At 49.9% G+C, this 26,143-nt stretch overlaps 1 protein-coding gene and 7 non-coding genes across 8 annotated transcripts; 2 read left to right on the top strand and 6 right to left on the bottom strand.

The window, feature by feature from the left end:
* Positions 1 to 185: 185 nt before the first annotated feature.
* TRNAD-GUC (transfer RNA aspartic acid (anticodon GUC)) lies at positions 186 to 257 on the bottom strand. The gene has a single exon. It is a non-coding gene; the product is annotated as a tRNA-Asp (tRNA).
* Positions 258 to 1,156: 899 nt separating this feature from the next.
* Positions 1,157 to 1,228, bottom strand: TRNAG-UCC (transfer RNA glycine (anticodon UCC)). Its single transcript has one exon. It is a non-coding gene; the product is annotated as a tRNA-Gly (tRNA).
* Positions 1,229 to 1,843: 615 nt separating this feature from the next.
* TRNAL-CAG (transfer RNA leucine (anticodon CAG)) lies at positions 1,844 to 1,926 on the top strand. The gene has a single exon. It is a non-coding gene; the product is annotated as a tRNA-Leu (tRNA).
* Positions 1,927 to 11,079: 9,153 nt separating this feature from the next.
* TRNAG-GCC (transfer RNA glycine (anticodon GCC)) lies at positions 11,080 to 11,150 on the top strand. The gene has a single exon. It is a non-coding gene; the product is annotated as a tRNA-Gly (tRNA).
* Positions 11,151 to 11,279: 129 nt separating this feature from the next.
* Positions 11,280 to 26,118, bottom strand: LOC128313107 (collagen alpha-1(I) chain-like). Its single transcript, XM_053209714.1, has 4 exons — positions 24,693 to 26,118; positions 23,855 to 24,595; positions 23,478 to 23,748; positions 11,280 to 11,451 (listed from the first exon to the last, which is right to left on the bottom strand). The coding sequence occupies exons 1-4, from the start codon at positions 26,116 to 26,118 to the stop codon at positions 11,280 to 11,282; spliced, it is 2,610 nt and encodes an 869-aa protein (XP_053065689.1).
* Positions 24,254 to 24,325, bottom strand: TRNAE-CUC (transfer RNA glutamic acid (anticodon CUC)). Its single transcript has one exon. It is a non-coding gene; the product is annotated as a tRNA-Glu (tRNA).
* Positions 24,638 to 24,709, bottom strand: TRNAG-UCC (transfer RNA glycine (anticodon UCC)). Its single transcript has one exon. It is a non-coding gene; the product is annotated as a tRNA-Gly (tRNA).
* Positions 25,518 to 25,589, bottom strand: TRNAD-GUC (transfer RNA aspartic acid (anticodon GUC)). The gene has a single exon. It is a non-coding gene; the product is annotated as a tRNA-Asp (tRNA).
* Positions 26,119 to 26,143: the final 25 nt, after the last annotated feature.

The raw sequence follows: 26,143 nt of genomic DNA, 5'->3' as shown, positions 1-26,143 counted from the left end.
AGGGTCAAAATAAACGCAGGACCCGTACTCTTGCCCATCATCCACGAAATTCGCATGTGACGAGCATACTTTTGGAGAGAATCTGAAATCATTTAGGAATAACTTCTATTTCTCCAGTAAGAGAGAGTGTAGAAACAAGGAAGTGGGATGGGAGGGAGAAAAAAAAAAAAAAAAAGTTCCATAGCCTCCCCGTCGGGGAATCGAACCCCGGTCTCCCGCGTGACAGGCGGGGATACTCACCACTATACTAACGAGGAAAGCCGCGAAGTGGGCGCCCAAGTCATTGTTTACAAACTTACTTCTAACTTGCCAGGACAATTCCGTGAAACGTTACTGGCTGCTGGCCACGCTGTGCCTTTTTTCCTGCCTCGACTGGCGCGTCGCAAGCGACGCATGCCGAATGCCCTACATGTAATCTACATTTTCTTGCAGCCACATTAAAAATTAAGAAACGGGTGGCTTTTAATACCACATCTCATTTAGCCCAAGATCTCCAAAATATTGTTTGGACGTGTAACCAATATGAAGATATTAGAATTTTTTCATACTTTGTCTTCAAACCAGTATGTATTGGACACTCAACAGACAGCAGGTTGCACACTCGGGCGTTAAATTTTCATCGGAAAAACTGGATGCGTACTTAGATTTCATAACGTTTACAGTTGAAAAAGGGGATTCATATGCCCAAGTTGCTCCCAGCGTACTTAGACTTTCTTCAGTGGCTGAGCTGGGTGTCCATTTATTGACTTCTGCGAATTATTTAGTTTACTGTCGTACCTGCAAGCGCACTTCTTCCGACGCACTCGCAGGGCAGCCGCACGGACCTCGCGCACCTGCACGCAGGGCCCTCCGGAGACCCGGCTCCCGGTGCTCGGCACTCGGTACCTGGCACCCGGCGTCGCGCAGGTTCCTCCAGAGGTGGCAGCGGGGAAAGAAAGGCGGGGAAGGAGCGGCAGACAGGAAAGAAAGCCTTCCGAGTCGGACACTGGACCCAAACGCGGCTGGGAGGAGAAGGGGCTCCGCAGCGACAGATGAGTCCGGGAGAGAAGGCAGTGCCCGCGGTTCCTAGTTTGGGTTTAGGCTTTTTTTAAAAAAAAAAAAAAAAAAAAAGCAAGCATCCCGTGTGGCTTTCCTCGGGAAGAGGGAAAAAAAGAGTTGCGTTGGCCGGGAATCGAACCCGGGTCAACTGCTTGGAAGGCAGCTATGCTCACCACTATACCACCAACGCTGACGGACATAAGATCTGGGAATTTTCTATATAAGGCAAATGGAGGCCGTGGCTTCTCGGACCACGGTGTTCCACGATTTTGAAGTGCGTGGAGCTTTCCCTTAACGAGAATGGACCTCGGCCTTACTCCTAGCCGATCCTCCGGCTACGGACAGGGACTGGAGGCCGGGGCAGCGCGGAGCCCAGCAGGAAAGTAGACGCCTCGCTCGGCCCAGGGATTTTTCCCGCGCCCTGCTCTCGTCCGCGCTCCCAGCTCTGCCACTGGGCTCGTCCCAGCGCTGGATCCGCGGGGCGTGGGATTCGGTACCGACGATTTGGGACGGAGGGTCTGAAGGAGACCGGCCGGCAAGGGGCCCACCCTGGCGAGATTCCGCCGCGCTAGAGGAATGATTGGAGGGCTCAAAAGGGCGAAAGTTAAAATGGATCCTTACCGTTTAGGATGGTGAAGTAGGAAAGAGGAGTCGGAGACAGTTTTATTTTCCGTGCTTTGACAAGGATCCCATGGAGAGTTCTAATTTTATATAAAACAATAAATACAGCTTTGATGTATGTTAACGTCATGATACAGTACTGTAGAATACTACTAAAGGAAAATAAGACAGCACCGAGCACGAAGTCAGGATGGCCGAGCGGTCTAAGGCGCTGCGTTCAGGTCGCAGTCTCCCCTGGAGGCGTGGGTTCGAATCCCACTTCTGACAGAGTGTTGCTTTTACTTTTTTTTCCCACCAACAAATAGAATTGAATTCATGGAGAAGGGAGTATTGATTAATCCACACCTCTTTGTCCTGAATGTCTACATATGAATATTATGCTTCATTGTAAATATGAAACAATGAATTTTTTTCTGTTACAGGCAGGAGACTGGTCTAGCAAATCAGGAAACAATTGACACTAAGATCTATCCCTAACTGAAAAAAAAAGTGTTTCTGCCTTAGACTCCGTCCTCTTGGTACCTATTTATCCACTCCTTTATCTAACAACAATATATTGAGCCCTTCCTATGTGCCAAGCATATTAGGGCAGGCAGTTCATCTGTCGCAGGGTGGACTGGGGAGACCCCTTGGCCCTGAGGCCTCCACGCAGCCCCGCCCTGGGATGTCATCGCAGGCTCTTAGGCTCCTCCCAAGAGAAAAATTCAAGAACAGACCAGACACTAGTTGAGTAGTGCTAGAAAAGAGATCATTAAAGGGAGAGAGAGTGCACTCTCCAGATGTGAGAGCAGCCCGCTCAAGGAAGAGCAGGGCCCAGGGTTTGGGTCTCTATGTTTCATCGACAGTTGTTTACCAGGCGGTGGAATATTATTTGGGGAGGGGATTTCTTTGGGAGCAGGGTTGCAGGCCTTCTTTGCCTTGCGCCTGTCTGATTTGATCCGGCTTTCTTCGGCTTTAGTTTTGGAATGTTGCCAGGACAGGTATCTGACTTTCCCCATAGCTGACCCTGACTCCTCCCTTGCTGGCGTCCAGACATGGGGTTGAAACCCGACTACCTGCTTGCGCTAAAACCACCACCAACTCTAATTCAGTAGGTTTGCTGTGTCACCAAAACCCAGGAAAATAAATCAACAGAAAAAATCTGGGAAAGTAATACAGAGGAAAGGTAAACTTGTGGAGTTGGGTGTTTCGAGAGCTCCTTTTTCCTGAAGGTCACAGATAAGATGCTTTCTGATGGAGGAGGAAGTGGCTATGAAAAAAAACCTTGTTGCCCTTTGGGGAAGAGGGACGAGCTGTCAAGCTGAATGTGTGAGGTTCACAGGTGTGAGATTGGAAGGATCTTTAGGTCAATTGGTGAAATTGGTGAAACTTTGCCAGACAAACTGCATTTTTTGTTATTTACTAGACCAGACCGTGACCTCAGGAAGCTGCCAGCAGTATAGTAAGTACACTGAGCTGGTGGGAGGCTTAGGTGAATACCTAGGGGCTTATTAGAAAATGCAGGTCGCAGGCCACCACCTCAGACCCACCAAATCCAAAGTTCGTAAGGTCTCCAGGTGATGCACATGCATCCAAAAGCTTGAGCAGCACCGATCCAATTTAGGTGCCTTTGCACAGGCTGATCTTGAACTTGGACTACCCTTTCCCTTGCTTCTCACCAAGGCAGTTTCAGATGAGCACTCACACTATGTCAGACACCGCGCTTAGAACAGAAGGAGTCTACGCTAAAGCCGATGGCAATGCATTCACAAGAGAGACATGTAAAAAAACAAAGTGTAACCTTAACCATGTGATCAAGGTCACAGTCCCACAGATCGAATTCATGGAGATGGGCACTTCTTAAAAACCTCAGTCTAATCATGAAAGAACATCACATAAACCCAAATCGAGGGACAATCTGCCGAATACTGACCAGTGCTCTTGGAAATGTCAAGGTCATGAAACACAAGGTTGGGAAACTGTCACAGATTGTCGGGAATGATGTACAAAACAAAGGCAAAAGAAAAAAATTAAATGTCCTTACTACCTACAGCCCATTGATAAGGCCTTGAGACCGGCAGAGTGACCTTCCTCTGGGAGTTCAGCTGCCTTGAAGTTGACACTTTGCTAGGGGCAAAAGGCGACCTTAGCCCAACCCCACAGGATCCTGTTTAACATACAAAAATTCTTTTGGAAACTTCATTTTCGCTGCCCCCCAAGATACATGTTGGCAATCATCCTCCAGGCATATGGCCCCCAGATATGCATCCGAAGGGTCTCACGACTGAGGTTTTTTTTTTACTAAACAGTAATAAATGACCTTTTCCTAAAAATAGCTAGCCCCCTCAAGGTCCTAGAAACCTTGTTTCCAACATTCCTTAGAGACTTCTGCTATCCCTAATCCCCTCCCAACTTGAACTTACATAATCAGTCACCTGTCACTACCCCAGGACAGCTTTCTGCCCACGGGTCCTGTCCCCATACTGTAATAAAACCACCTTTTTGCGCCAAAGATGGTTCAAGGATTTTTTTCTTGACCATTGGCTCTGAACCCCAACATTTTCCACATCAGGGAAGATATGATAACCAAATGCAACATGGTATCCTGGATTGGCTTCTGGAAAAAAAAAATTAGTGGAAAAACATGAAATCTGAATAAACTCTATAGTTCACTTAACTGTATTGTACCAATGTCAGCTTCTTGGGTTTGATAAGTGCACCATGGTTATGTAAAAATCTTAACATTAGGGGAAGCTGGGTGAAGGATATATAGTAACTTTCTTAACCGGCTGAGCCATCCAGGCACCCCTGGATATATAGTAACTTTCTGTAGTATCTTCCCAACTCTCTGTCAATCAAAAGTTATTGCGCAATGAAAAGGCCCTAAAAAACAAACAGACAAACAAACAAACAAACCCGAAACAAAAGACACTTGAAAGTGGCTGCCTGTGAGGAATTGAGAGTAGGGCAAGAAAATGCTGGTTTTTACATTAGAGGGATTGTAGCAAGATTTCATTTCCAAGTAATGGGCATGTAGTTTGATTTAATTTGTTGTAATATTTTGGGGGAGGAACTGGGTGACATGGTTGTTATTACACTAATCAAACTATGTTAAAAAGAAAACGACAGACCCAAAAGCAAATAATCCAGTGAAGAAATGGGCAAAAGACATGAATAGACACTTTTCTAAAGAAGACATCCAGATGGCTAACAGACGCATGAAAAGATGCTTAACATCACTCATCACCAGGGAAATACAAATCAAAACCACAATGAGCTATCACACCATGCCTTTCAGAATGGCTAAAATTAACAACTCGGGCAAGGACAGATGCTGGGGAGGATGAGGAGAAAGAGGAACATTTTTGCACTGCTGGTGGGAATGCAAACCAGTGCAGCCACTCTGGAAAACAGTATGGAGGTTCCTCAAAAAATTAAAAATAGAACTACCCTAAGACCCAGCAATTACACTACTAGGTATTTATCCAAGGGATACAGGTTTGCTATTTTGAAGGGGCACATGCACTCCAATGTTTATAGCAGCACTATCAACAATAGCCAAAGTATGGAAAGAGCCCAAATGCATCCACGGATGAATGAATAAAGAAGATGTGGCATGTATATACAATGGAGTATTACTCGGCAATCAAAAAGAACAGTCTTGCCATTTGCAACTACATGGATGGAACTGGAGGGTATTATGCTAAGCGAAATTGGTCAGAGAAAGACAAATATGTGACCTCACTCATATGAGGACTTTAAGATACAAAACAGATGAACAGTAGGGAAGGTAAGCAAAAATAATATAAAAACAGGGAGGGGGACAAAACATAAGAGACTCTTAAATATAGAGAACAAACTGAGGATTGCTGGAGGGGTTGTGGGTGGGGGATGGGCTATATGGGCAAGGGACATTAAGGAGGACACTTGTTATATGTGGGGGATGAATCACTGAATTCTACTCCTGAAATCATTACTGCACTATATGCTAACTAATTTGGATGTAAAATTTCAAAAAAAAAAAAAGAGAAAAAGAAAAAAAAGAAAAAATCAACATACATCAAAAGAAGAAAGAAAGAAAGAAAGAAAGAAAGAAAGAAAGAAAGAAAGAAAGGACAGGTCCAAGGTGGAGTCACTTATGCTGGGCCAAGTCACCAAACTGGGGCTTAAATCCTAATTGCAGTTTAAACCTCTCCCTGAAATTTAGTCTTAACCAGTCAGTCAGGAATTTTCCAGTCTGCACCAATTAGGGTAAGAAACCCCGCCCTTGCCCCTAAGGGAGCGTGACCTTATCTGGAGCAATCCTTTCTTTTCTTTTGCTAATAACTTGTCGCCCCACCCTCCTGCCTATAAAAACCTTCGAGAGAGAGAGAGAGAGAGAGAGAGAGAGAGAGAGAGAGAGAGAGAGAGAGAGAGAGAGAGATTTTTTTTTTTTTTTTTTTTGTAAAAGGCCTCAGAGTTCCCCTTGACTTGCTAGAATGGACATTGCCCAATTCTTGAATCACTTACAAAAGCCAATTAGAGCTTCAGATTTACTCAGTTAAAATTCTGTCCTTTGACAACTATATACAATATAAAGATGTCTTATCAAGGACACCTGAGCGGCTCAGTCGTTTGGGCGCCTGACTTTGGCTCACGTCATGATCTCACGGCTTGTGAGTTCGAGCCCCTCATCGGGATCCGGTGACAGCTGAGATCCTGGAGCCTGCTTAGGCTTCTGTGTCCCTCTCTTGCTCTGCCCCTCCACCGCTCGTGCTCTGTCCCTCTCTCTCTCTCTCTCTCTCTCTCAAGAATAAATTCTTTAAAAATTAAAAAAAAAAAAGATGCCTTATCAGGCTTACAAGAAATAGTCCCCAAAGAAACTAAACCATTAACAACAGACTCATTCAAAAGTAGATGAAGTAGTGTGTTTAAATCCCTCTATGGAAAAATAGATCCCATACAAATGAGAGGATCTGAAATGTTTTCACAACACAAGACGATTTTCCTTCTTACACCCTGTATATGTTTTTAAGGAGAGAGAGAGAGAATATGTTGTTGAAATGCTAACAAACTATCTTAACCCTGTGAGTGTTAGAATAGGAAGTTACTTAACCTCTGACAGGATACCTGGAGGCCAGCAACCAAGAAGCTGTGGCCGGCTATGCGAAGGTCAGAGGCCTGTCCAGGCAGCACTCCACAGGAAGCCCCATCAAAGCAACAGGCCCAAGAGGGCAGATACCATAACAGGAAATCCCTGACCAAATTAGGAAGAAAAAGCGGGAAACCCTGCTTCCTGCCCCAAGTGATAAATATTCTGCCCCCTAGTTCACAACTGTAAATAAAAGATAGAAACCCAAACCTCACCTCTAGAAGGCACTCTCTCCCTCTCTCTGTCTCTCTCTCCACACCCCCCCCCCCCCTTGCTAGCCTGCTCTCAAATCTCAAGAGTGTACTTTTCGCTTTAATAAACTTTCCCACTTGTGTCACTCGACCTCTGTGTTGCATGTCTGTCCTTGGATTCATTCTTGTGACCAGACCAAGAAATTTTGGTGACTCCTTCAGGTCTGACTGGGTCAAGGCCCCAGGGCCCAGGGTCTCCCCGATTCACCCAGCAACATGAGTATCATTCCTCTTGGGAAGTCCAAGTTGGAAGTTGGGAGGAAATTCTGGGAAGGGAAAGTGTAATATAGAATGTGTATGTGATGTCATCTTTTCTGGGCAAGTTCTCTCACTGTGAAACCAGCATGGCCAGCACTAAGCCCAGGTGCAGGAAAAGAGAGCAGTTAAAAATGGGAAGTGACAAGTATGGGGTCAAGTGGGTTGTTCTGCAATCTCCTCGTCACCCGCAAGAGGCGCCCCTGAACCAACTGTAATGCAGCCTTGCTCTGGCCAAACCCGCCTGCAGTTCTGAGATAAAAGTCTATCTTCCCGTTGCTCACAGGAGAGACCCAGTGTGGACTGGGTTAATTGGGAACTAGCTGATGCAAGTTTATCCTTGCTCTTATGTCGGCATTTGCTCAACTGGCAGTAAAATTGAGCCCGAAGATACTTCCCAGCTTCAGCCACGTGCTGTAAAAAAACATGTATCAGTGAATAATATAACTAATAAGTAAAATATACACCTTTTCTCTCCAACTGTGTTCTAAAGGAATAACATAGCCAATTTCACGACATACTGGGAAGTTTTGATAACAAGTAGAGTCATGGCCTGTTTGTGAGGTGACAAGGCACAGGCTCTGGAATCAGGCAGGACGGGATTCTCAGTTCTAACCTGCCCCTCCCCCACAGTTAACAGCTATGCGACCTTGAGTAAATTGCTTAACCTCGGTGAACCTCAGAATCCTCATCTCCCCAAAGAAATAAAACCCTGTGATGTTGCCGTGAGGATTCAATTAGATTGTGTATGTCAAGTACCTGCTACATAGTTGACGCTCAACTAAAATAATTAGTAATAGCTAATATTTGTGGCTCATATGCTGTATGCATAACTTTCTTTATCGTTTCTTACATGTACTAATTAACTGAACCGTCTTACCAATCCTGAAATAGGTCCTATTTCATCATCATCCCCTCTATATAGAAGGAGAGACTGAACCTCGGAGAAGTGTTGTTTTTTTTTTTTTTATGTTTTTTTATTTGGGGGTGGGGGGGAGGAGAAGAGAGGGAGACACAGAATCCGAAGCAGGCTCCAGGCTCTGAGCTGTCAGCGCAGAGCCTAATGCAGAACTCGAGCCTATGAACCATGAGGTCATGACCTGAGCCGAAGTCAGACACTTAACTGACTGAGCCACCCAGGTGCCCCCAAACCTTGGGAAGTTTAACTTCCACCAGATATAAAGGAACAGAGCTGAAAACCTAAGCAATCTGGTTTCAGTATTGCTATTATGATACAGGGCTGGCATCATTATTATTATTATTAATCATCACCCTTAGGGCCCATCAGCAGAAACCAGAAACCTCTCACACACAAGATCAATAGTAACTTTAATTACACCCCTAGATGTACTCTCCAGAGACAGGATACTCTACATTCCAGAGTCCAGGACGTGGGGTTTATTCCCTAACACGACATGGATAGGGGCGCCTAAGGGTCTCAGTCAGTTAAGCCTCAGACTCTTGATTTCAGCTGGGGTCATGATCTCACAGTTCTCATGGTTCTCATGGATGGTGCGTTCAAGCCCCAGCATGGGGCTCAGCAATGGCAGTGTGGAGCCTACTTGGGATTCTCTCTCCCTCGCTCTCTATCCCTCCCCCACATGCGCACGCTCTCTCTTTCTCTCTCAAAATAAATGAACAAGCTTAAAAAAGGAACGATGGATAAAGTAACTCGATTAGAGCCAGCTAATTATCATATAAACTATCTTGTCAGTGTATTAGGACATATAGACAGACAAACTAAACTAGAATCCCAATACAGGATTTTTTTTTAATCTTAGGGTCACACATGGGAACCTTGCTGGGACTTAAAGTTTCTCTCCATTCTCTACTTTTCCAACTCTCATCTCCTTTCCTCTTGCAGCAGGTAACTCACAGCTCGCTTCTATCAGCTCTCAGACTTCAGTACCCACTGGACATGTCTGCCTCAAACTCTCCCTTAGCCTGTTTTCCCCTGTGGAAATTACACGCACAGGCTTGTGAGTTTTCTTCACTTCCTTCAGCACCCACCCTGACAGTTTCTGCTTCTGAAAGCCTTGCCTCTTTATGCATTTAACTGGACTGAAAACTAAGGAGGAGTTTTAAATGTTTATTTCCATGTATGTTTCACAAAACCCATATATTAACAAAATCCATACATGCAGGTAACAACAGCACCAAAGTAGGCAAAAGCGATGTTGAAGTGCCACACAAATGTTAATAATGATGACTTCTGCCCGTCTGAAATGGGAGAGAAAAGGATTTTCACAAGCGACACGGGCACAGACCTCAGTGGTACAGCACGGCGAGAAGAAAGCTCCCTGATTGGAAGATTCCTCTGCACTCCCATTCTTCAAGTTCAGGGCAGGATCACAGAAGACAGAGGGCCCACAAGCCCAGGCCTTACCATCACAGATGACCTGCCAGGAGGGACCATTCAATCAACCTGCTCAGTGAGGAGGCCACTACCGGGGAGGGGTGGGGGGCTCCCTGGCCAGTGTCAGTTCCACAGCGGCTACCCCCAGGGACACGTAGGGCCTGGGGAAGGTGGGGTGACAGACTTTGCTCCAGCTCCCTCTTCTGATTCTCATAGTCCTCCTTCTCTGCCAGCTGGTTGTGCTCCGGCCAGGCAAGGACTTCCCGACACTTGTACTCTGTGCCTGTCCTCTTGGGAAATCTTCCCGTGCTTCCGTCGGAACTCCTTCCCGAGGCGGCTCACCAACCTGTCGTCGAGCCCTCCCCACCCAGCCTCAGGAGCCTCGAAGACACCCGCGTCGACAGCGAGAATGCATACGGTCGAAGGTGCTCCCACCCAGGTCGAAAATGAGCGCATTTTGCTCCCCCGCGCCGCACTGATCAGCCCGTCTGAAATGGTGGCCGCCGTGGCCTTGTTGATGATCCGCAGCCCGTGGCGCCCCACGATGGCACCGGTGTCCTTGGTGGCCTGGCGCTGCGGGTCGTTGAGGTAGGCGGGCACCGTGACCAATCTCCTGCACCTGGCCCAGCACCATGGAAGAGACCTCCTGGGGGTAGGAGGACGTCTCCTGCCCCCCGGGGGGGACACGCGCACCCAGGCCTTGCCGCCCTCCCTCGGCCCCCTGCAAGGGTCAGTGCTTCAGGTCCGCCAGCACCGCGGGGACCGCGAACCTGCGCGCGTGGCGTCCAAGCAGGTGGTGCGCCGGCCTCTTAGCTACGCGCGCACCAGCCGCGCGCGGTCCTGAAGGCCACCTAGCCGGGCGCTGGGCGCGTGCCCTGGTCGTGGGTGACTGGCAGCCGCCACCCCGCCTCCCTGCAGCACGCCGACCCACGAGCACGTGGGGCTAGGGTCGGTGCCCACGGCCACTTCGCTGGTGGTTTCTCGCGGGCCGCGTCGGACGCCTGAGCCCTTGGGACTCCGGGCTGCTTGGCTCGGCCTCCAGGAGCCCTTCATCCCGCGCCGTTGCGCCGCCTGCGGGTTACCCGCTCCAGGCTCGGCGTGGAGGGGAAAGTTCCAGCTCCTCCCCGCCGGCCCGAAGCGAGATCCGAAACCACTTCAGGTCGCCAACTCCCCACGAGGACAAATGCGCCCCCTGGATGGTTGATGAGCCGGGAGAGCCGAAAGCGTGTCATCGTCATGCCAATAGAGCCTCAGAGTCAGGACTTTAAATAGCTTATGTTGTTGTTGTTCTTTTTTGAGTCCTAAGGTTCTCTGTCTTGGAACATAAAGACAATATTTTCAAACTGGTGAGTCAGCGGTGACTCAAGCGGGAGCCTGATTCACATCGTGGAACGGAGCTCGGGACAGAGATGAAGCTAAGGGATGCCACCACGAAGCGTTAGCCAAGAGCATTGGTGGTTCAGTGGTAGAATTCTCGCCTGCCACGCGGGAGGCCCGGGTTCGATTCCCGGCCAATGCAACGCAGCCTTTTGTTTTCTGATCCAGTCGTTTTAGTTCAGTCTTTTTCTATTCTAGGATTTGCAACACTGAAATAACCGAAACCAGCTAGCTGAAGCCTGCATTGATTGGATTTGAATCCCCTCCTTTATCAAGTCCCTTTTCTCTGACGGGCGAGGGCGAGGGCAGGGGCGGGGCCGGTGAGGGGGAGGGGCGCGCCGGAAGGAGGATGTGCCTGAACCGTGGGAACGCCCTCCTCTTGAGCCACGTCCTTGTAGCTGGCGTCCCGAGGGGCAACGTCCCAGAGGCCTGCTGGAAAGGCTCTGCATGACAAAAGGAGACTTTTCGAGACGTGAGGGTAGAAATGGAGGAAAGAAAACAAAATGTCCTTGTCATTTGCCCGACGGCGAATGGAACCTGACTGTCCCAGGTGGCAGGCAGAAACACTAACGGCTACACTAAACAGGCGCAGCGTCTCAGGGCTTTAAGCTTCAGTAAAGTTGGCTGTTTGGTAACATATTGTTATTTGCCTAACTCAAAGGAAACCAGTTTTTTAAAAAAGAGAAACTGAAAACCTGTGTCCCATAAGTGGCTATTTTCTCCTCAGGCCCGAGAACCCTGTGGAAAGCTCAGGGGGCCCTTGGAAGGAGGTGGGAGTCAGGATGCAGAGGTCAGTCCAGCTTCTGGACGGGGTTTCTTAGTCAACCTTCTCCCGGTGCAGTGGTGCGAAGGAGCAAGGTTTGCTGCTGGAGAGATCAGCTATACTGGGATCAGTCCAGGTGATCGGTCCAGGAAAAAAAGGGAATGTGAGAAGAAGTGTGCAGTGAATGCCTCCCATAGTGGAAAAATCAAACCATCCTCAAAAAGGAGAAAGCTAGTCTATAGCCCCGGAAGAAAGAAGCCGTCAGCTTTAAGTTCATTCCCTCTTAGAGTCTAGGCCAGTCCGGCCTGGCTGTCACACTCTGGACACTTGTAGCCAAGGGTCTGCAAGAGAAGGGTCCTCACCTTAGAAGGGAAGGTGGCCTGGCTTGGGATCTGTGTCCTGGCCTGTTCAGGGACTGTCTTGTCCAAGTTCCTCCAGCACTCTCTCCCAGCCCTCAGCAACTCAAAACCCCACCCACCCACCCCCCAGAGTTCCAGGTGTAGGCCTAAAGTAAGCACCTCTGTACCTGGACATGACCCACACAGTACATCACAGGTACTCTTCCAAAGTCATTTCACGTTTTTACTTTTTAATTCAGAAAGTTTCCAATATAGAGGAGCGTATGTTGCAGGGCCGTCTTCTCCCACGCACTGAAATATATCCACTTACGTTTCGTAACTTAGCTTGAGTGTCTTTAGACGTAGAACAGATTTTTTAAGCGATAACTTACCTGGACAGCATGAAGTGGAGGGATGCTTGTGATACTGAGCGCACCATCAATACTGAGCGCAAAAAGCAAGTTGTTGGGGTGCCTAGGTGGCTCGGCCTGTTGAGTGTCCGACTTCAGCTCAGGTCAGGATCTCATGGTTTGAGCCTTGCGTCGGCGAGGAGTGTGGACTATATCGTTTATACAGGACTTTCTAGGTTTACATTTCTGATGTCAAACGCTGAAGAATTTTTATTGAGTGCTTTATCATGTGCCAGACACTCTAAGGCATAAGGCAGTGAGCAAATTCAAAGGCCCTGCTCTCCTGGAGCTGTCGTTCTGATGGGAGGCAGGGTAGTCAGGCAATACACAGCTAAACAAGGGAACATAGGGTACGTCGATTGGCAGGAAGTACAATGAGGGAAAATAAGGCAGGAGACAGGGATTAGGAGATGGTGAAGGGGTGGGTTGGAGTTCTAGTGAATGATCAGGGAGGCCTCCCTGATAAGGTGACATTTGAATCAAGGCCATGATGAGGCATGATGTGGATATCTGTAAGGAAGAACATTCCAGAAACAGAAGTTAACATAAGCCCTGAGCAGAGGTCTAATTGGTGTGTTCAAGGAAGAGCAGTAGATGAGGTCAGACAGTGAGGTCAAGATCATGGATCACGTCGTGGAGCCCTGCAAAGCTTTAGCATTTGTTCTCAAGTGCAGGGACAAGCTCTTGCTTAGTTTAAGCAAGGAAGCGGCAAATACAACGCACATCTTAGAAGGACCGCTTTGGCTGTCGTGGTGACAGCAGACTGTAGGGTGTCAAGGGTGAGTGTAGGGAGACCGGTCGGAAGCCTGTGCAGTAATCTGAGCGAGGGACGACAGTGGCTTGGACCCACTTGCTGGTGGTAAGTTTGCTGGACTTATTTTGAAAGTAGAAGCAGAATGTACTGAATTTTCATCTATTTGAGGAGCCTCTGTCTAAAATCTGTGAAAATACATTTGCCGTGAGTCCTTACAGAACCGGGTGGGCTGAGACCATGCCTTGATCTTCAGAAACCCAGTGAAGGTGGGGTCTGTTACCGGTTAGGTCTGGAGATCACAGGCTCTTTTTTTTTCCTCTGGAGGCTAATGGGTGGTGGAAGGCTCCTTAGCCAGGTTGCTGTCAGAAGAGGGGCTAGAGGAGGAGGAAATCTATGTCCTGAACAGATGCTTCTACTGATGAGGGACGATGGGGCAGGCTGGGGGCAAAGTACAGGCTGGCACGCACCCCCCTCCAGGTGGGATGTTTGTGACGTTCTGCGGGCACTCCTGGCTGCCCCAGGACAGGGGAGGGGATGGAGAACATATGGTTGGATGATAGAGTCTCCATCAGTTTACGGGGATCTTGGTGAATTGCGAGAGAGGGGCAATCTTATCAATGGCCTAATCTCCAGAAACCTATAGACTCAGTTTCCTGGAGCCCTAACATCACCCTCCCCTCCAGGTGGTGTGGGAAACCAAAGCAGAAGGAAATGGCAGGTAAAATTAAATTTCCTTATAACTTGCAGTTCATTGACAAATACTTGAGGCTGGCAGAGTAGAACATTTCTCCAGGAACCCCTACTGTCTTGATGTTGATGCTTTGTGGGAGGGAAGGGCAGCCATGACTTGGCAGTGGCTGGGCCTCCAGTGATCTGTGGGTCTTTGACGTGTGGGGACCCCTTTGGAAACTTACGTTCTGGCTTTGCCTCCCCCAAGTCCAGAGTGTAGGGCCAGTCACTCCTCATAACTCCAGAGCAGCTCTTTCTGCCTATGGGTCCTGTCCCCGTGCTTTAATAAAATCACCTTTTTGCACCAAAGATGTCTTCAAGAAACCTTTCTTGGCCCTCAGCTCCAAATTCCACCCTCACCCTAAAACCCCATCACGACCAGTGCTGTTACACCTTGAGATGAGAGGCCGTTTGCCCTGAGGGCCCTGGCTCCATTTGACTTTACAATTTCTCCAGTTTCCCTTTGAGCTTTGAAAGTCTCTCTGCACAGAAAAAGATGGTTCCACGTCCACTGCCACTGCAGGAGTCCCATCAGCAAGCAGAAAGTGATTTGACACCAAGGTGGAAAAATGAATACAATTGCTAGACCTCACAGGGGAGGGATGGGGAAAATGAGTTGTTAAGTCAGAGATTTGGAATAAACAGGTCCCCTGTGGGGGAACCTTTGTGAAGTCACTCAAGCCAGGGGCTAAGGCCAAGGCCAATGGCAGTCAGGGAGCCCAGGATGTCTTCAGAGGTTCTCTTCTTCTCTCTGACTTCCCAAATAAAGCACTGGGTCAGCATTTCCCAAAGGGTGACAGTGGGCCACATCTGGTCTGAATGACACTGATAAAAGTTACAGAGGAAAAAAGATTTGTGGTTATTGAGGTTTGGCAAATGCCTTATAAAATTTAGTTTGAAAGTTCTCTTTGCAATAAGGCTTCTTGGAGCGTTTAATGGGCATTATGAATATACAAGGAGAGGAACAGTGTATGCAGAATGTCTGCATTATTTTGACCACAGAGCCCTTCATTCTGAAAAACCTCTCTCAAGGAGTTATGTGGCTGGGGAACAGCTTTTGGAAAACACTGAACTAGGGAATCCAGGCCAAATCTACAGATATTCACTTGCCACGTCCTCTGAGCTCAGGACTGGGTGGTACTCACTGGCTAACACTGGTGAGAAAAAAAGACCCCAATGATTAGACAGCAACAGCTAACAAACAAGATGGACTCCCTCCTGTCAAGGGAAAGCACCTAAAATTTTAATCAGGCCAAACGACTGTGGGAAACAAAGCCAGTCACCGTGTTAGAGTAGGCAGTTAGGTTCTAACAGGATGCCTGGACGTCTGCAACAAGGAAGTCGTGGCCAGCTAGGGGGAAAGTCAGAGGCCTGTCCTGGCAGCATTCCACATGAAGCGGGATGAAAACAGGCCCAAGATGGCGGATACCACGGTAGGCAACACCTGACCAAATAAGGAAAGAGAGGCAGAAACACTGCATCCAAGAAATTCCTGCCCCAAGTAATGAATATTCCACTCTCTAGTTAACAAGTGTCAATAAAAGAACGCCCATCCCCACCCCACCAATGACTCCTCCCATATACTAAGAGAGCCCAGGGTTTTTTGTTGGTTGGTTGGTCTTTTTTGGTTTTTTTTTGGGGGGGGGGTTGGGTTTGGGCTTTGGGGTGTTTTGTTTTGCTATTAGGAAATGAAGTCAATGGAATTGATAAAGAACCTATGAAGATTGGTTGTTTTTGCAGCCTTCTGGGACAGACTCTTGACATGACAGTGTAGAAAGTAAAGGAACTTGCTCTTCGGCCTCCGGTAGAACTTTAAAGGTATATGTGCTAAATTCAATGTGTAAGTGTGTGATGAGCAGAGGAAGAGAGATCTATCCCTTCCAGAAGATCCAGAGCCTTTATGTGCACATATCTCCTAGAGCCTTGCTCTGTTGCCTCAGATTAGACAGAACTGTGTGTATCCTGGGCTTGAATTTTTAATAATGCCTCCTATAAGATTTCCTGGCCACCTACCCCAACACATTTATCAGAACTTATAGAAAATTCTATTCAGCATTCCAAGGTCGGGAGTGGCATTTCTGAGGCATCAGAGAGCACTCTGTCTATGCAAGATCTACAGTGGTTTGAGGATTAAGACAACCTGTGAACAAGGGCAGGAATACAGGTGGTGTGGTTCATGCTCATAATAAGAGATACAATATCTTCCCCCATTTCAGAAAGTTGTTCACGAATATTCGGAATTCTCTCTGAGGTAGGAAAGTTGAAATGTCTGAGCATGATTGTTTGTCCATGGAAAGGAGTATCTTTTTTTCCTACTATATATGTAAAAAAAAAAAAAAAAAAAAAGGAATCATAAGACTAAAGAGTTAAAGTCCAACCCTTCATTTGTGTAAGCAAGGAAACCATAGTCCAGACAAGGGCTGTGAGTTGACCCAGGGCATCGCTCTCTCTTTTTTTTAATGTTTATTTATTTTTGAGAGATACAGAGACAGAATGCGAGTGGGTTGGGGCAGAGAGAGAGGGAGACACAGAATCTGAAGCAGCCTCCAGGCTCTGAGCTGTCAGCACAGAGCCCGACACAGAGCCCAATGAGGGGCTTAAACCCACGAGCTGAAAGGTCATGACCTGAGCCAAAGTTGGACACTCAACTGACTGAGCCACCCAGGAGCCCCCAGGGCATCTCTCTCTTCAGTGCTAAAACCTAGGTCCCCTTATACCTCCCTGTCTCATTCTCTCATCTGCACTTACCACTTATAGGTTATCCTGTCCATTTCTCTAATTGTCTCTTTCCACAACTCAAGAGTAACTTCAACAGACTGAATTCTCCAAGGCAGAGATCCTAATGTAACACTTATTTTTGCTGAACTACATAATGGTAGTAAGATGCTCTCTATAATTCCTAGAACAATGTCATTGTTCATGATTGAATAATATGGCATTGTTTAGTTCTCCTAAAGCAAAATCAAGCACACCTGCCCAATAGGATAGCTCCCATGGGATCAGGATGGGCGCATAACCATCCATGTTGCCAGCAAAAATGTCTATGGCTCGAAGTTTGTGGATTTGAAGGGTAGATTTAAAAACGTGCTCAGAAGAGAGTATCAAGTGTCAAAGTCAGAGAGTTCTTCCAAATAGATCATCAAGAGGACCTGAGATTTTGAGAGCTAAATTACATATAAATGGGAGAGTGTTCTAGGTAAATATCAAAGGCAGGACCAGTTGCTGTTTGCCAAACAGAGATTGACTTTCCGTATTTACTAGGGATGTGGAGTAGATAGGCATCACCAGATAAAGGACTAGGAGCAGAAGAAACAGCTCTCCGGTAAACCTGATGGGATCCATTTGTTGCTAAGTATACCCCTAGAGCAGTGTTGTCCAGTAGAAATGTAATGTGAGCCGCATATTTAAATTCACATATATAATAGAGCATTTTGAAAAGTAAGAAGTGAAAAAAGGGAAGGTAAAAAAAAAATCATCTCTTCCCTAATGGGGATGATCTCTCTAGCATTTATGAAATTGTACGTATATACTTTTTACAGTATTTTTCACAATACATCCAGACCCACAGGGGACAATAGGTAATGCCAATATCCATTTTCAATAGGCAACGTCAGCAGAAACCTGACACACGTGCTCCACTCCCTGCGCCCCGCTCCTAGATAGAAGAGACAGCCCTCTGTCTTGCAGGTTGGAAAAGCCCTCTCCTAACTCCTTCACTCCCCTCCCACCTCAGGGCGGCCAGGGCCTATCATTACCCAGGAAGGAGGGAGCTCACGTGATGACCAACGACCAATCAGATGCTCTTTGAAATTGAACTGCGTTGCAAACGCTTCAGGTAGGTTATGGCAAGTCCTTAATTGAAAGAGCTTTTCAAATCATCCATGTTAGGTCATGTGAAAGTAAAACAAGCCATCTGAGAGAAGGAGACGGGAAGGATTGGAGGTCGGAAAGGGGAGAGAGTGAGAGAGCAAGAGAGAATGAGGGAGTTGGTCGAAACTGGAGAGAAGTAGAGAAAAAAGCAGACGCGAGTGGTCACGTCTTCGAATTGTGGCTTGCCAAACACACTTCCAGTCTCGCTTTCAGCCGGCTCACGTCATGCTTTTTCTCCCGTCTTTAAATAGCTTTGAGGTTTCCTCTCATTGGCTTACAGTCACTATTTAATCTAGTTCGAGTGGGTTTTGTTTTCTTATAACCAACCTTCATCCCTAGCTGAGGACAGTCATTTAACACCACAGGGAGAATCACCTTCTCAGGCTGGTGGTTTCATCAGAGGAGACAAAGATCCAGAATGCTGGGAATGCCAGCAATTAGGGAGAGGGCCAGTGAGAAGAAAGGGCAGCTCAGGGAAGGGTTGGAAGGAGAGAAATAAAAAGCAATTAATTGACAATTTTGCTGAGGGCTCACCTCATACGTTTGATGATTGGATAGCTATTTCCTTCTTCGTATAAAAAAAACCAGAGAAAAAGTCAAATAAATGATTTATTCTTACAGACTTGTGCTACAGTTCACCTCCACCATAATTCTTTTTTTTTTTTAATTTTTTTTCAACGTTTTTTATTTTATTTTTGGGACAGAGAGAGACAGAGCATGAACGGGGGAGGGGCAGAGAGAGAGGGAGACACAGAATCGGAAACAGGCTCCAGGCTCTGAGCCATCAGCCCAGAGCCTGACGCGGGGCTCGAATTCAGGGACCGCGAGATCGTGACCTGGCTGAAGTCGGACGCTTAACCGACTGCGCCACCCAGGCACCCCCCCATAATTCTTTACTGTGATCTCATCACAACTCCTTATGTGGTCACAATACACACTCCAGAGGGGCAAGGGTAGGAATAGGTATCTGTTCCATCATAGGTGTGGGGAGCTTGATTCCATTCTTGTTGCCTTAACTGTGGAAAAGTTTCCTCTGGGGGTCTATATCACCTTAGCCGCCATGCCACAAAATAAGGAATATGCTTGTTGTTTTGTTTAAAATGGGATTGCTTGATTTTTCAGAAATTCGTACATCTGTTCTGTAGGGTGTTTGAAGAGGGCAGATTCAGGGCCTTCTCCAAAAGGGAGTATTTAAAAAAAGGCACATATAAAATTAATTTATAAAATTTTAATGTTTATTTTTGAGAGAGAGACAGAGACAGAGAGCAAGCAGCAGAGGGGGCAGAGAGAGAGGGAGACACAGAATCCAAAGCAGGCTCCAGGCCTCTGAGATGTCAGCACAGAGCCTGACACAGGGCTCGAATTCACAAGCTGCGAGATCATGACCTGAGCCGAAGTTGGACACTTAACCGACTGAGCCACCCAGGGGCCCCTAAAATTAATTTAATAACATATTTTTTGAATCCAATGTATTAATTTTTTAAAAAGTTTTTATTTATTTTGAGAGAAAACAAGCTAAGGAGGGGCAGAGAGAGAAGGAGAGAGAATCCTAAGAAGGCTCCTCAAGGTCAGTGGAGAGCCCTACGTGGGCCTCAAACCCCCAAACCATGATATCAGGACTTGAGCCCAAATCAAGAGTCGGGCATTTAACCCACTGAGCCACCCAGTCGACCCCAACATATTAATTTTAAATAGCTGCCATAATAAAGTACCATGAACTGACTGGCTTGACCAACATAAATTTATTGCTTCACAGTTTCAGAGGCTGGAAGCCAGATCAAGGTGTCATCAGGGTCATGTGCCTTCTGAAGATACTAGAGAAGGATATGTTCCAGGCCTCCTTCCTAGCTGCTGCTATTTCCTTGCTTGCAGCAGGACTCCAGACTTTACCTGGGGTTCTTCCCCCGTGAGTATGTCTGTGTATTTGAATTTCCCCTTTTAATATGGGTGAGTAGCATCCACATTGTATTAGCAGCCCACTCTACTGCAATCTCACTTCATCCTCATTGCATAGGAGAGAGACATCCTGTTTCCAAATAAGCTCCCATTCTGAGGTCCTGGGACTTAAGATTTCAATGTATGGACTTTGAGGGGACACAATGTAATCCATAATATCCAATATATCCCATACAATGCTAATTCAATGTATAATTGGTATAAAAATATATGGATGTTTTACACTCTTGTCTTCATATTGAGTCTTTGAAATTGAGTGTGTATTTCACACTTACAGGATTTCTCAATTTGGACGAGCCTCTTTTCAAGTGCTCAGTAGCTACATGTGACTAGTGGCTACCATCGTGGAAAACACAAATATAAAACATTTTGATAATCACAGAAATTCTAGCAGACAGCGTGCTCTAGAAAACAAAAGTACTCAGTGGTGGCAGAAAGCAAACCAGTTGTTGCCTGGAGGGGACAAGAAGGGGGAGATTACAGAGGGATGTGAGGAAACATCAAACCTTACGAAATAGTGCACTTTTTAAAAAAATTTTTTTAACGTTTATTTTTGAGACAGAGAGAGACAGAGCATGAATGGGGGAGGGTCAGAGAGAGGGAGACACAGCATCGGAAACAGGCTCCAGGCTCTGAGCTGTGAGCACAGAGCCCGATGCGGGGCTCGAACTCACGGACCGTGAGATCATGACCTGATGCGGGGCTCGAACTCACGGACCGTGAGATCATGACCTGAGCTGAAGTCGAAAGCTTTAACCGACTGAGCCACCCAGGCGCCCCCAAAATAGTGCACTTTAAATGTGTCCATTTTATTGCATGCCATTTATACATCAATTTAAAAAATTAATTGTAAAAACATTTAAAAACATTTTAAAAATAAATTTCATTTATTTTGAGAAAGAGAGAGAGCATGAGCTTGGTTGGGGCAGAGAGACAATCCCAAGCAGGCTCTGTGCTGTCAGCACACAGCCGGACATGGGACTTGATCCCACAAACCACAAAACCATGACCCCGTTAAAATCAAGATGCGGACCCTTAACCGACTGAGCCATGTAGGCCCCCCTAAGCACATTTAAATAAGACCGGGGGACAAATGATACGAGCCCCTACTTGCCATAATATTGTATTTTGAATTTTGAGAGTTTCTATGAAAATAATTATATGATTTATGATTTTTCATGATTTATCATCTTTCATATTATAAATTCACTATGGTACAATTTACTTTTTTAGCATGTAATTTGTATTAGTTATCTGCAGACAACTGATATATCGTTAGCTTGTTCTCTATGGAGCACATGTTATATTACTCCAAACCTTAGCAGCTTCAAAGAAGAAACATGTATTATGTCACAGCTTCTGGAGGGAGGAATCCAGGAACAACTTAGCTTCACGGTTTCTGCTTCCGCGTCCTCGTGAAGTCGCTGTCAAGCCGTTGCCTGGGCCTGCAGTCACCTGAAGCTTTAACTACAATGGGGGGCCCAATTCAGAGCTCGTGTGGATGGTGGTTCACTTAAACCCTGTTCCTCCCCCTTTGGGCCACTCCTAGGCTGCCTGTGAATCAGTGCAAAATGTTCATTGGCCTTCCCCAAAGAAAGTTATGAGAGAGAAAGAGAGAGTGAGAGAGAGCCCAGGGTGGAAACCATAGCGTTTTCTAAACAAATCTTAGAAGTGACATACTTAGATTTTGGCTATGTTCTGTCATTCACAAAGACAAATCCCACTACAATGTGGGAAAGGACTGTGGCGGGTTTGGAAACCAGGAGGTGGTGATCATCAGAAACTATCTTACAAGCTGACTACCACAAAAGTATAACTAATATGTGTACTTACCTACTGACTCTTTTAAACAGTTATATTGTGTTGTATATTTCATAAACAAGTTCTTAGCTATGAATATGGGGAATATTGCCTAGTTTTCTAGGACACCAATAATGAAGTAATGAACATACAACTTTGCCCACCGGTGCAAATATTAAGAAAAATTCCCACAGTTGAACTGTTTGATAAATGATAAACACATTTAAAATTTACATACATCCAAATTTTTCTCTAAAACCTTTGTACTATAATTTGACTTCCAAAAGACTGGATGATATGGACCACTTCCTCGAATCCTCACCAACACTCTTTCTCAAATATTGCAAATATTCAGATTCTTCTCTGTGTCCCTTTGCCTTGCAAGATAAAAATGTTCCTTTCCTCCGCATACAAGGAGGGCACATTTCACAGGAGGGTTTTATTTATTTTAGCTTTATGCGCAACAGGCTAATATTCATTACCCTGAAATCGAGTCATGTGCTCTACTGGCTGGGACCGACAAATGCCCCAACAAATATCGATAAAACCTAATAAGGCTAAAAATATGACAAGCCAGAGACTGGCCATATAGAAAGGCATGAGGTCAAAGATATAACGTAGAATAATAATTCCAAGACCTAGATGGCAATTACACAAATGATATTTAATTCCTAGGGCTTCCAAAAATATTAATCACAGTGAGACCTTAAAACAACAGAAATTTCATCCCACACAGTCTTAAAGGGCTACCACTCATAAATCAACGTGTCAGCAGGAGCATCCTACCTCTAATGTTCTGGGAAAAAACTATTTCTAGGAGCGACCAAGCTTTGGTATCACCCACGATTCCCTTGGCTGTTAGAATTTTAATTTATGTATGACTCAATAATCAATTTCCCAACCTGATGCATGATTGTGGTGGAAATGTTTCTTTTTAAAAAAACTTGAACATCAGGAGAAGATATATACATGACTGAGGAGAGACTTGGAACATATCCAGGCTGGGTGTAAGGCAACGTGGGGAGAGGAAACTGTTAAAAGTGAAACCAGGGGTTGGGGGGGGGGGGTGTGCTGCTGATTGGGGGTAGCGCAACACAGGGGGAGGAAGCTATTTCTGGGTACCACGTTGGCAACGGTGCCATAGGAGGGAGAGTATGGAGCCTCAAATTGAATAACATCATGGATAGAGGACCTCCCTGTCCCCGAGGTACTTCTGCCCCCCTCCTAGCTGCGTGGCCGCTGGGTTTCCCCCTCCATTCCCAATATCTGCACCCCTTCTCACCTCCACTGCCTGGGTGCTGGCAAACCGCCAGTGCCCAAATTCCCTTTCCCTCCACCAACTACCTGAGCCCAGGGTCGAGCTCTGCGATTCAGCCAGGCCTGCGGTGCGGACTGATGTGGCAGGAGAAAGACTGAGGTGTGCGATGGACCTGGGAGGCATCCACAGAAGAGGACGGGTACAGGGGTGGACAGAGGGACGAACGGAGCCTATCATGGCGAGGCACACGGCAACGCGGGATGGAAAACTGTGAAAAGTCCAACTGGAAAAAGAGAGCGTGAGTGGGGGGGGAGGGTAGAGGACGCCGCTCATCGTGAGTGGGGGGTGGGGCGCGGAGGTGGAGAAAGGGACCGCTGGGAAACACGCTGGCCCCTATGCCAAGGATGGAAGGGACCGACGTGTCCTGCAATTGGAATGACAAGTTGGCGACAAGTGCGCCCAGTCCCCCGGCGTGCCTCGACCGCCACCCACCTGCCTGGCTGCTGGGTTGTCTTCCCCCGTGGCTCCCACGGCACCTCCCCGCTGTCTCACCACCAGTGCCCCGGGGGGGCGGGGGGGGGGGGTCCGGGCCGTGCCCGGATGCCTCTTCCCTCCTCCACCTCCCGGGCACGGCGGTCGGACTCTGCGCTCGCATCGGCGCCCAAGACCGGCGTGCCCCTGGGGTCCTCTCTCCGTCCCCGGGGAGAGACGCAGCCAGCCAGGTCGTGGCGCTCCCGCCCCGCGTGGGGCAGGGAAGCCGCCCGAGAGGTCGCAGGCCCGAGGGGGGCTCGGCCAGGTGACGGGACTCGGGGCTGCGCGTGGCTCACCTGAACCACGCGCCCAGCACCGCCACAGCGGGCACCTCAGGAGGGAGGACAGGATGGCTCGTCAGCCTGGCCAGCTAGGAGCGCCACCGGAGGGGGCGGTGGGGGTCCGAGAACACTCGGGGGGCAGGGGCGCCTGCGCACACTGGTGGTCGCGGCCGGGGACAGAGGCCGCCCCGGCCACTCGCGTCTCGGGCTGTGGAAGCGAAGGTGACAGGCGAGCGCGTGCGCGGGCGGGAGGGGGGGGGGGGGCGAGGGGAGAGGCGATGCCAAGGGCCTCCGGTGGGCCAGCCAGGCCAAAAGGCTCGGACCCGCCGAGGTGGCAGGGCGAGGCTGGGGCTGCCCGTCGGGGCGTGGCAGGTGGCCTTGTGTGCACCCCTCCATCGTGGCGGCGGCGCCCGCGACGAGCTAGCCAGCTCTGGCCTGGCGTGCTGGCGTGGGCTAAAAGGGGGTGGTGCGGGTGCACTGGGGACGGGACGGTGGGTGGCTCGGCTCGGCCGGCCGGGAGGGGAGGCCCCGGAGGGCCAGAGGAAGAAGAAAGGCTTCCCTGACCGGGAATCGAACCCGGGCCGCGGCGGTGAGAGCGCCGAATCCTAACCACTAGACCACCAGGGAGCGACAGGCTGCGCGCCTGGCCTGCGCCCCCTGGACCCAGCGCCTCCATTCCACCCACGCGGCTCCGCTTGGGCCCCGAGGCCCCTGCCTCTGCACGTCCAGCCGCCCGCGGGCCCCACGCAGTCCACCCGGCCCGCTGGCGGCACCCGCAAAACGCTGCGCGCCGGCCGCCCTCGCACCCGCACGCCGCCTGGGGCCACGTGCCCAGCGCCCAGCGCCCAGCGCCCAGTGGGCCGGCACGCCGTCCCCCACTGCCAGCGCCCGGCGGGCCTGGCCAGGAGGGCCCCGGAGCGGCGCAAAAGGTCGGGCGGCTGCGTTGGCCGGGAATCGAACCCGGGTCAACTGCTTGGAAGGCAGCTATGCTCACCACTATACCACCAACGCTGCACGGCCCGGGCCGGCCCGACGCGGCCGGCCCAGGGTGCGCTCCGTCGCCTTCTCGCCTTGGCGCTCTCTCGCCGCTGCCGCCGCCGCCGCCGCCCGGCGCAGCCCTGCCCCGACGTCCCGCCCGGCCGCAGCTCTGCCCGGCCACCACGGGCTCCGGCCACCACGGGCTCCGGCCGCCCGGCGCCCCAGCCTCGCTCCTCCGACTCAGCTGCGCCGGCCGGTCGCCGGGCACGCCCGCCCGCCCGGCACGCCCACCTGCCCGCCCTTCGCCCCGCGCCCGGCGCCCGGCTCCCGGCGCCCACCGCCGCCCGCCTCTGGAGGGCGCTCTGGCCGCCTGGCCGCTCTCGGGCCCTCGGAGGCCGGCTGGGGAGCCCCGCCACGTCCCCGGCCCGGCGTCTTCCGCGTCCTCCGCGGCCCGCAGCTAGCGGCCCGGCCCGGCCCGGCCCAGCCCGGCGCCGGAAGGAGCAGAGGGGGCGGGCGCCAGGCCACACCACCTCCCGCATCCAGACGGGACCGGACCCATCTGCCTCCCACCCGAGCGACACCCACGGCGGCTGCGCGGCTGGGCGGCACGTCGCCGAGGAGCTCGCTGTGGCTGCCGCGGGGACCACACGAGGCCCCGGCTGCGCGGCGGCGACCCAGCGTCCGGCCTCGAGCCACGCAAAGCGCTGGGGCCGGTGGACGGTGGGCAGGCCGGGCACGCGCCGCCGGCCGGACGACGGACGGCCGAGAAGAAGCGCCCCTGCCCCTCGGGAGCAAGAGGTGGGACCCAGAGCTGCGCAGGCCACCAAAAAGGGCGTCTTGCCTCCCCGTCGGGGAATCGAACCCCGGTCTCCCGCGTGACAGGCGGGGATACTCACCACTATACTAACGAGGACGGCGGCGGCCGGCCACCCGGGCGCCCGACCCCTCTCCGGCTGCCTCCCCACGCCTGCCCCTGCCTGCCCTCGACGCCCTGCCCCGCACAGGCGCTCGGCACGGGCCACGCCCCACCCGACCCCAGCCCCGCTTCGGCCCCCTCTCCCGCACGGCAGCCCCCGGCCCCGACTCGGAGTCCGCCCGGACCCGGGGCCCACACACGGACCCGGACGGCGCTCAGTAGTCCCAACGAGCGCTGCCTCTCTCTCGTCTGCCAGGCGGGCATCGCGCCGGGAGAAAAGGCCCCAGACGGCAAGCGGGGCTGCGAGGGCGAAGAAGGCGGGGTGGGGAGCAGGGCAAGGGGCGCCGACGCTGGACGGGGCCTGCAGGGAGCTGGGGGTGCGGGTGCGACAGCGACGGGAGCCGCGCTGGCGGCGGCGGCGGCGGCGGCGGCGGCGGCGGCGGGGAGGCGGCTGGCCGTGCTCCTCCGGGGCCGCCGCGCGTGTCTCGCCCCTTGCGCACCCACACAGCCGCCAGCCGGGCGCCATGACGGCCAAGGACACCAGCGTTAGC

This window comes from Acinonyx jubatus, chromosome E4, assembly GCF_027475565.1.
Source record: "Acinonyx jubatus isolate Ajub_Pintada_27869175 chromosome E4, VMU_Ajub_asm_v1.0, whole genome shotgun sequence".
Taxonomy (NCBI): domain Eukaryota; kingdom Metazoa; phylum Chordata; class Mammalia; order Carnivora; family Felidae; genus Acinonyx; species Acinonyx jubatus.
Note: the sequence above shows the minus strand (reverse complement) of the source record. Positions and strands in the feature narration are given on the sequence as shown.

What these genes read in the sequence shown, in the direction of transcription:
- LOC128313107 (XM_053209714.1), bottom strand. Translation starts at nt 26,118, where the DNA reads ATGGCGCCCGGCTGGCGGCTGTGTGGGTGCGCAAGGGGCGAGACACGC. An exon ending in CCCCGGCCGCGACCACCAGT is followed by an intron (nt 23,749 to 23,854) that starts GTGCGCAGGCGC and finishes CTCCCTCCTGAG; the next exon opens with GTGCCCGCTGTGGCGGTGCT. An exon ending in GGAAGAGGCATCCGGGCACG is followed by an intron (nt 11,452 to 23,477) that starts GCCCGGACCCCC and finishes TTTGTCATGCAG; the next exon opens with AGCCTTTCCAGCAGGCCTCT.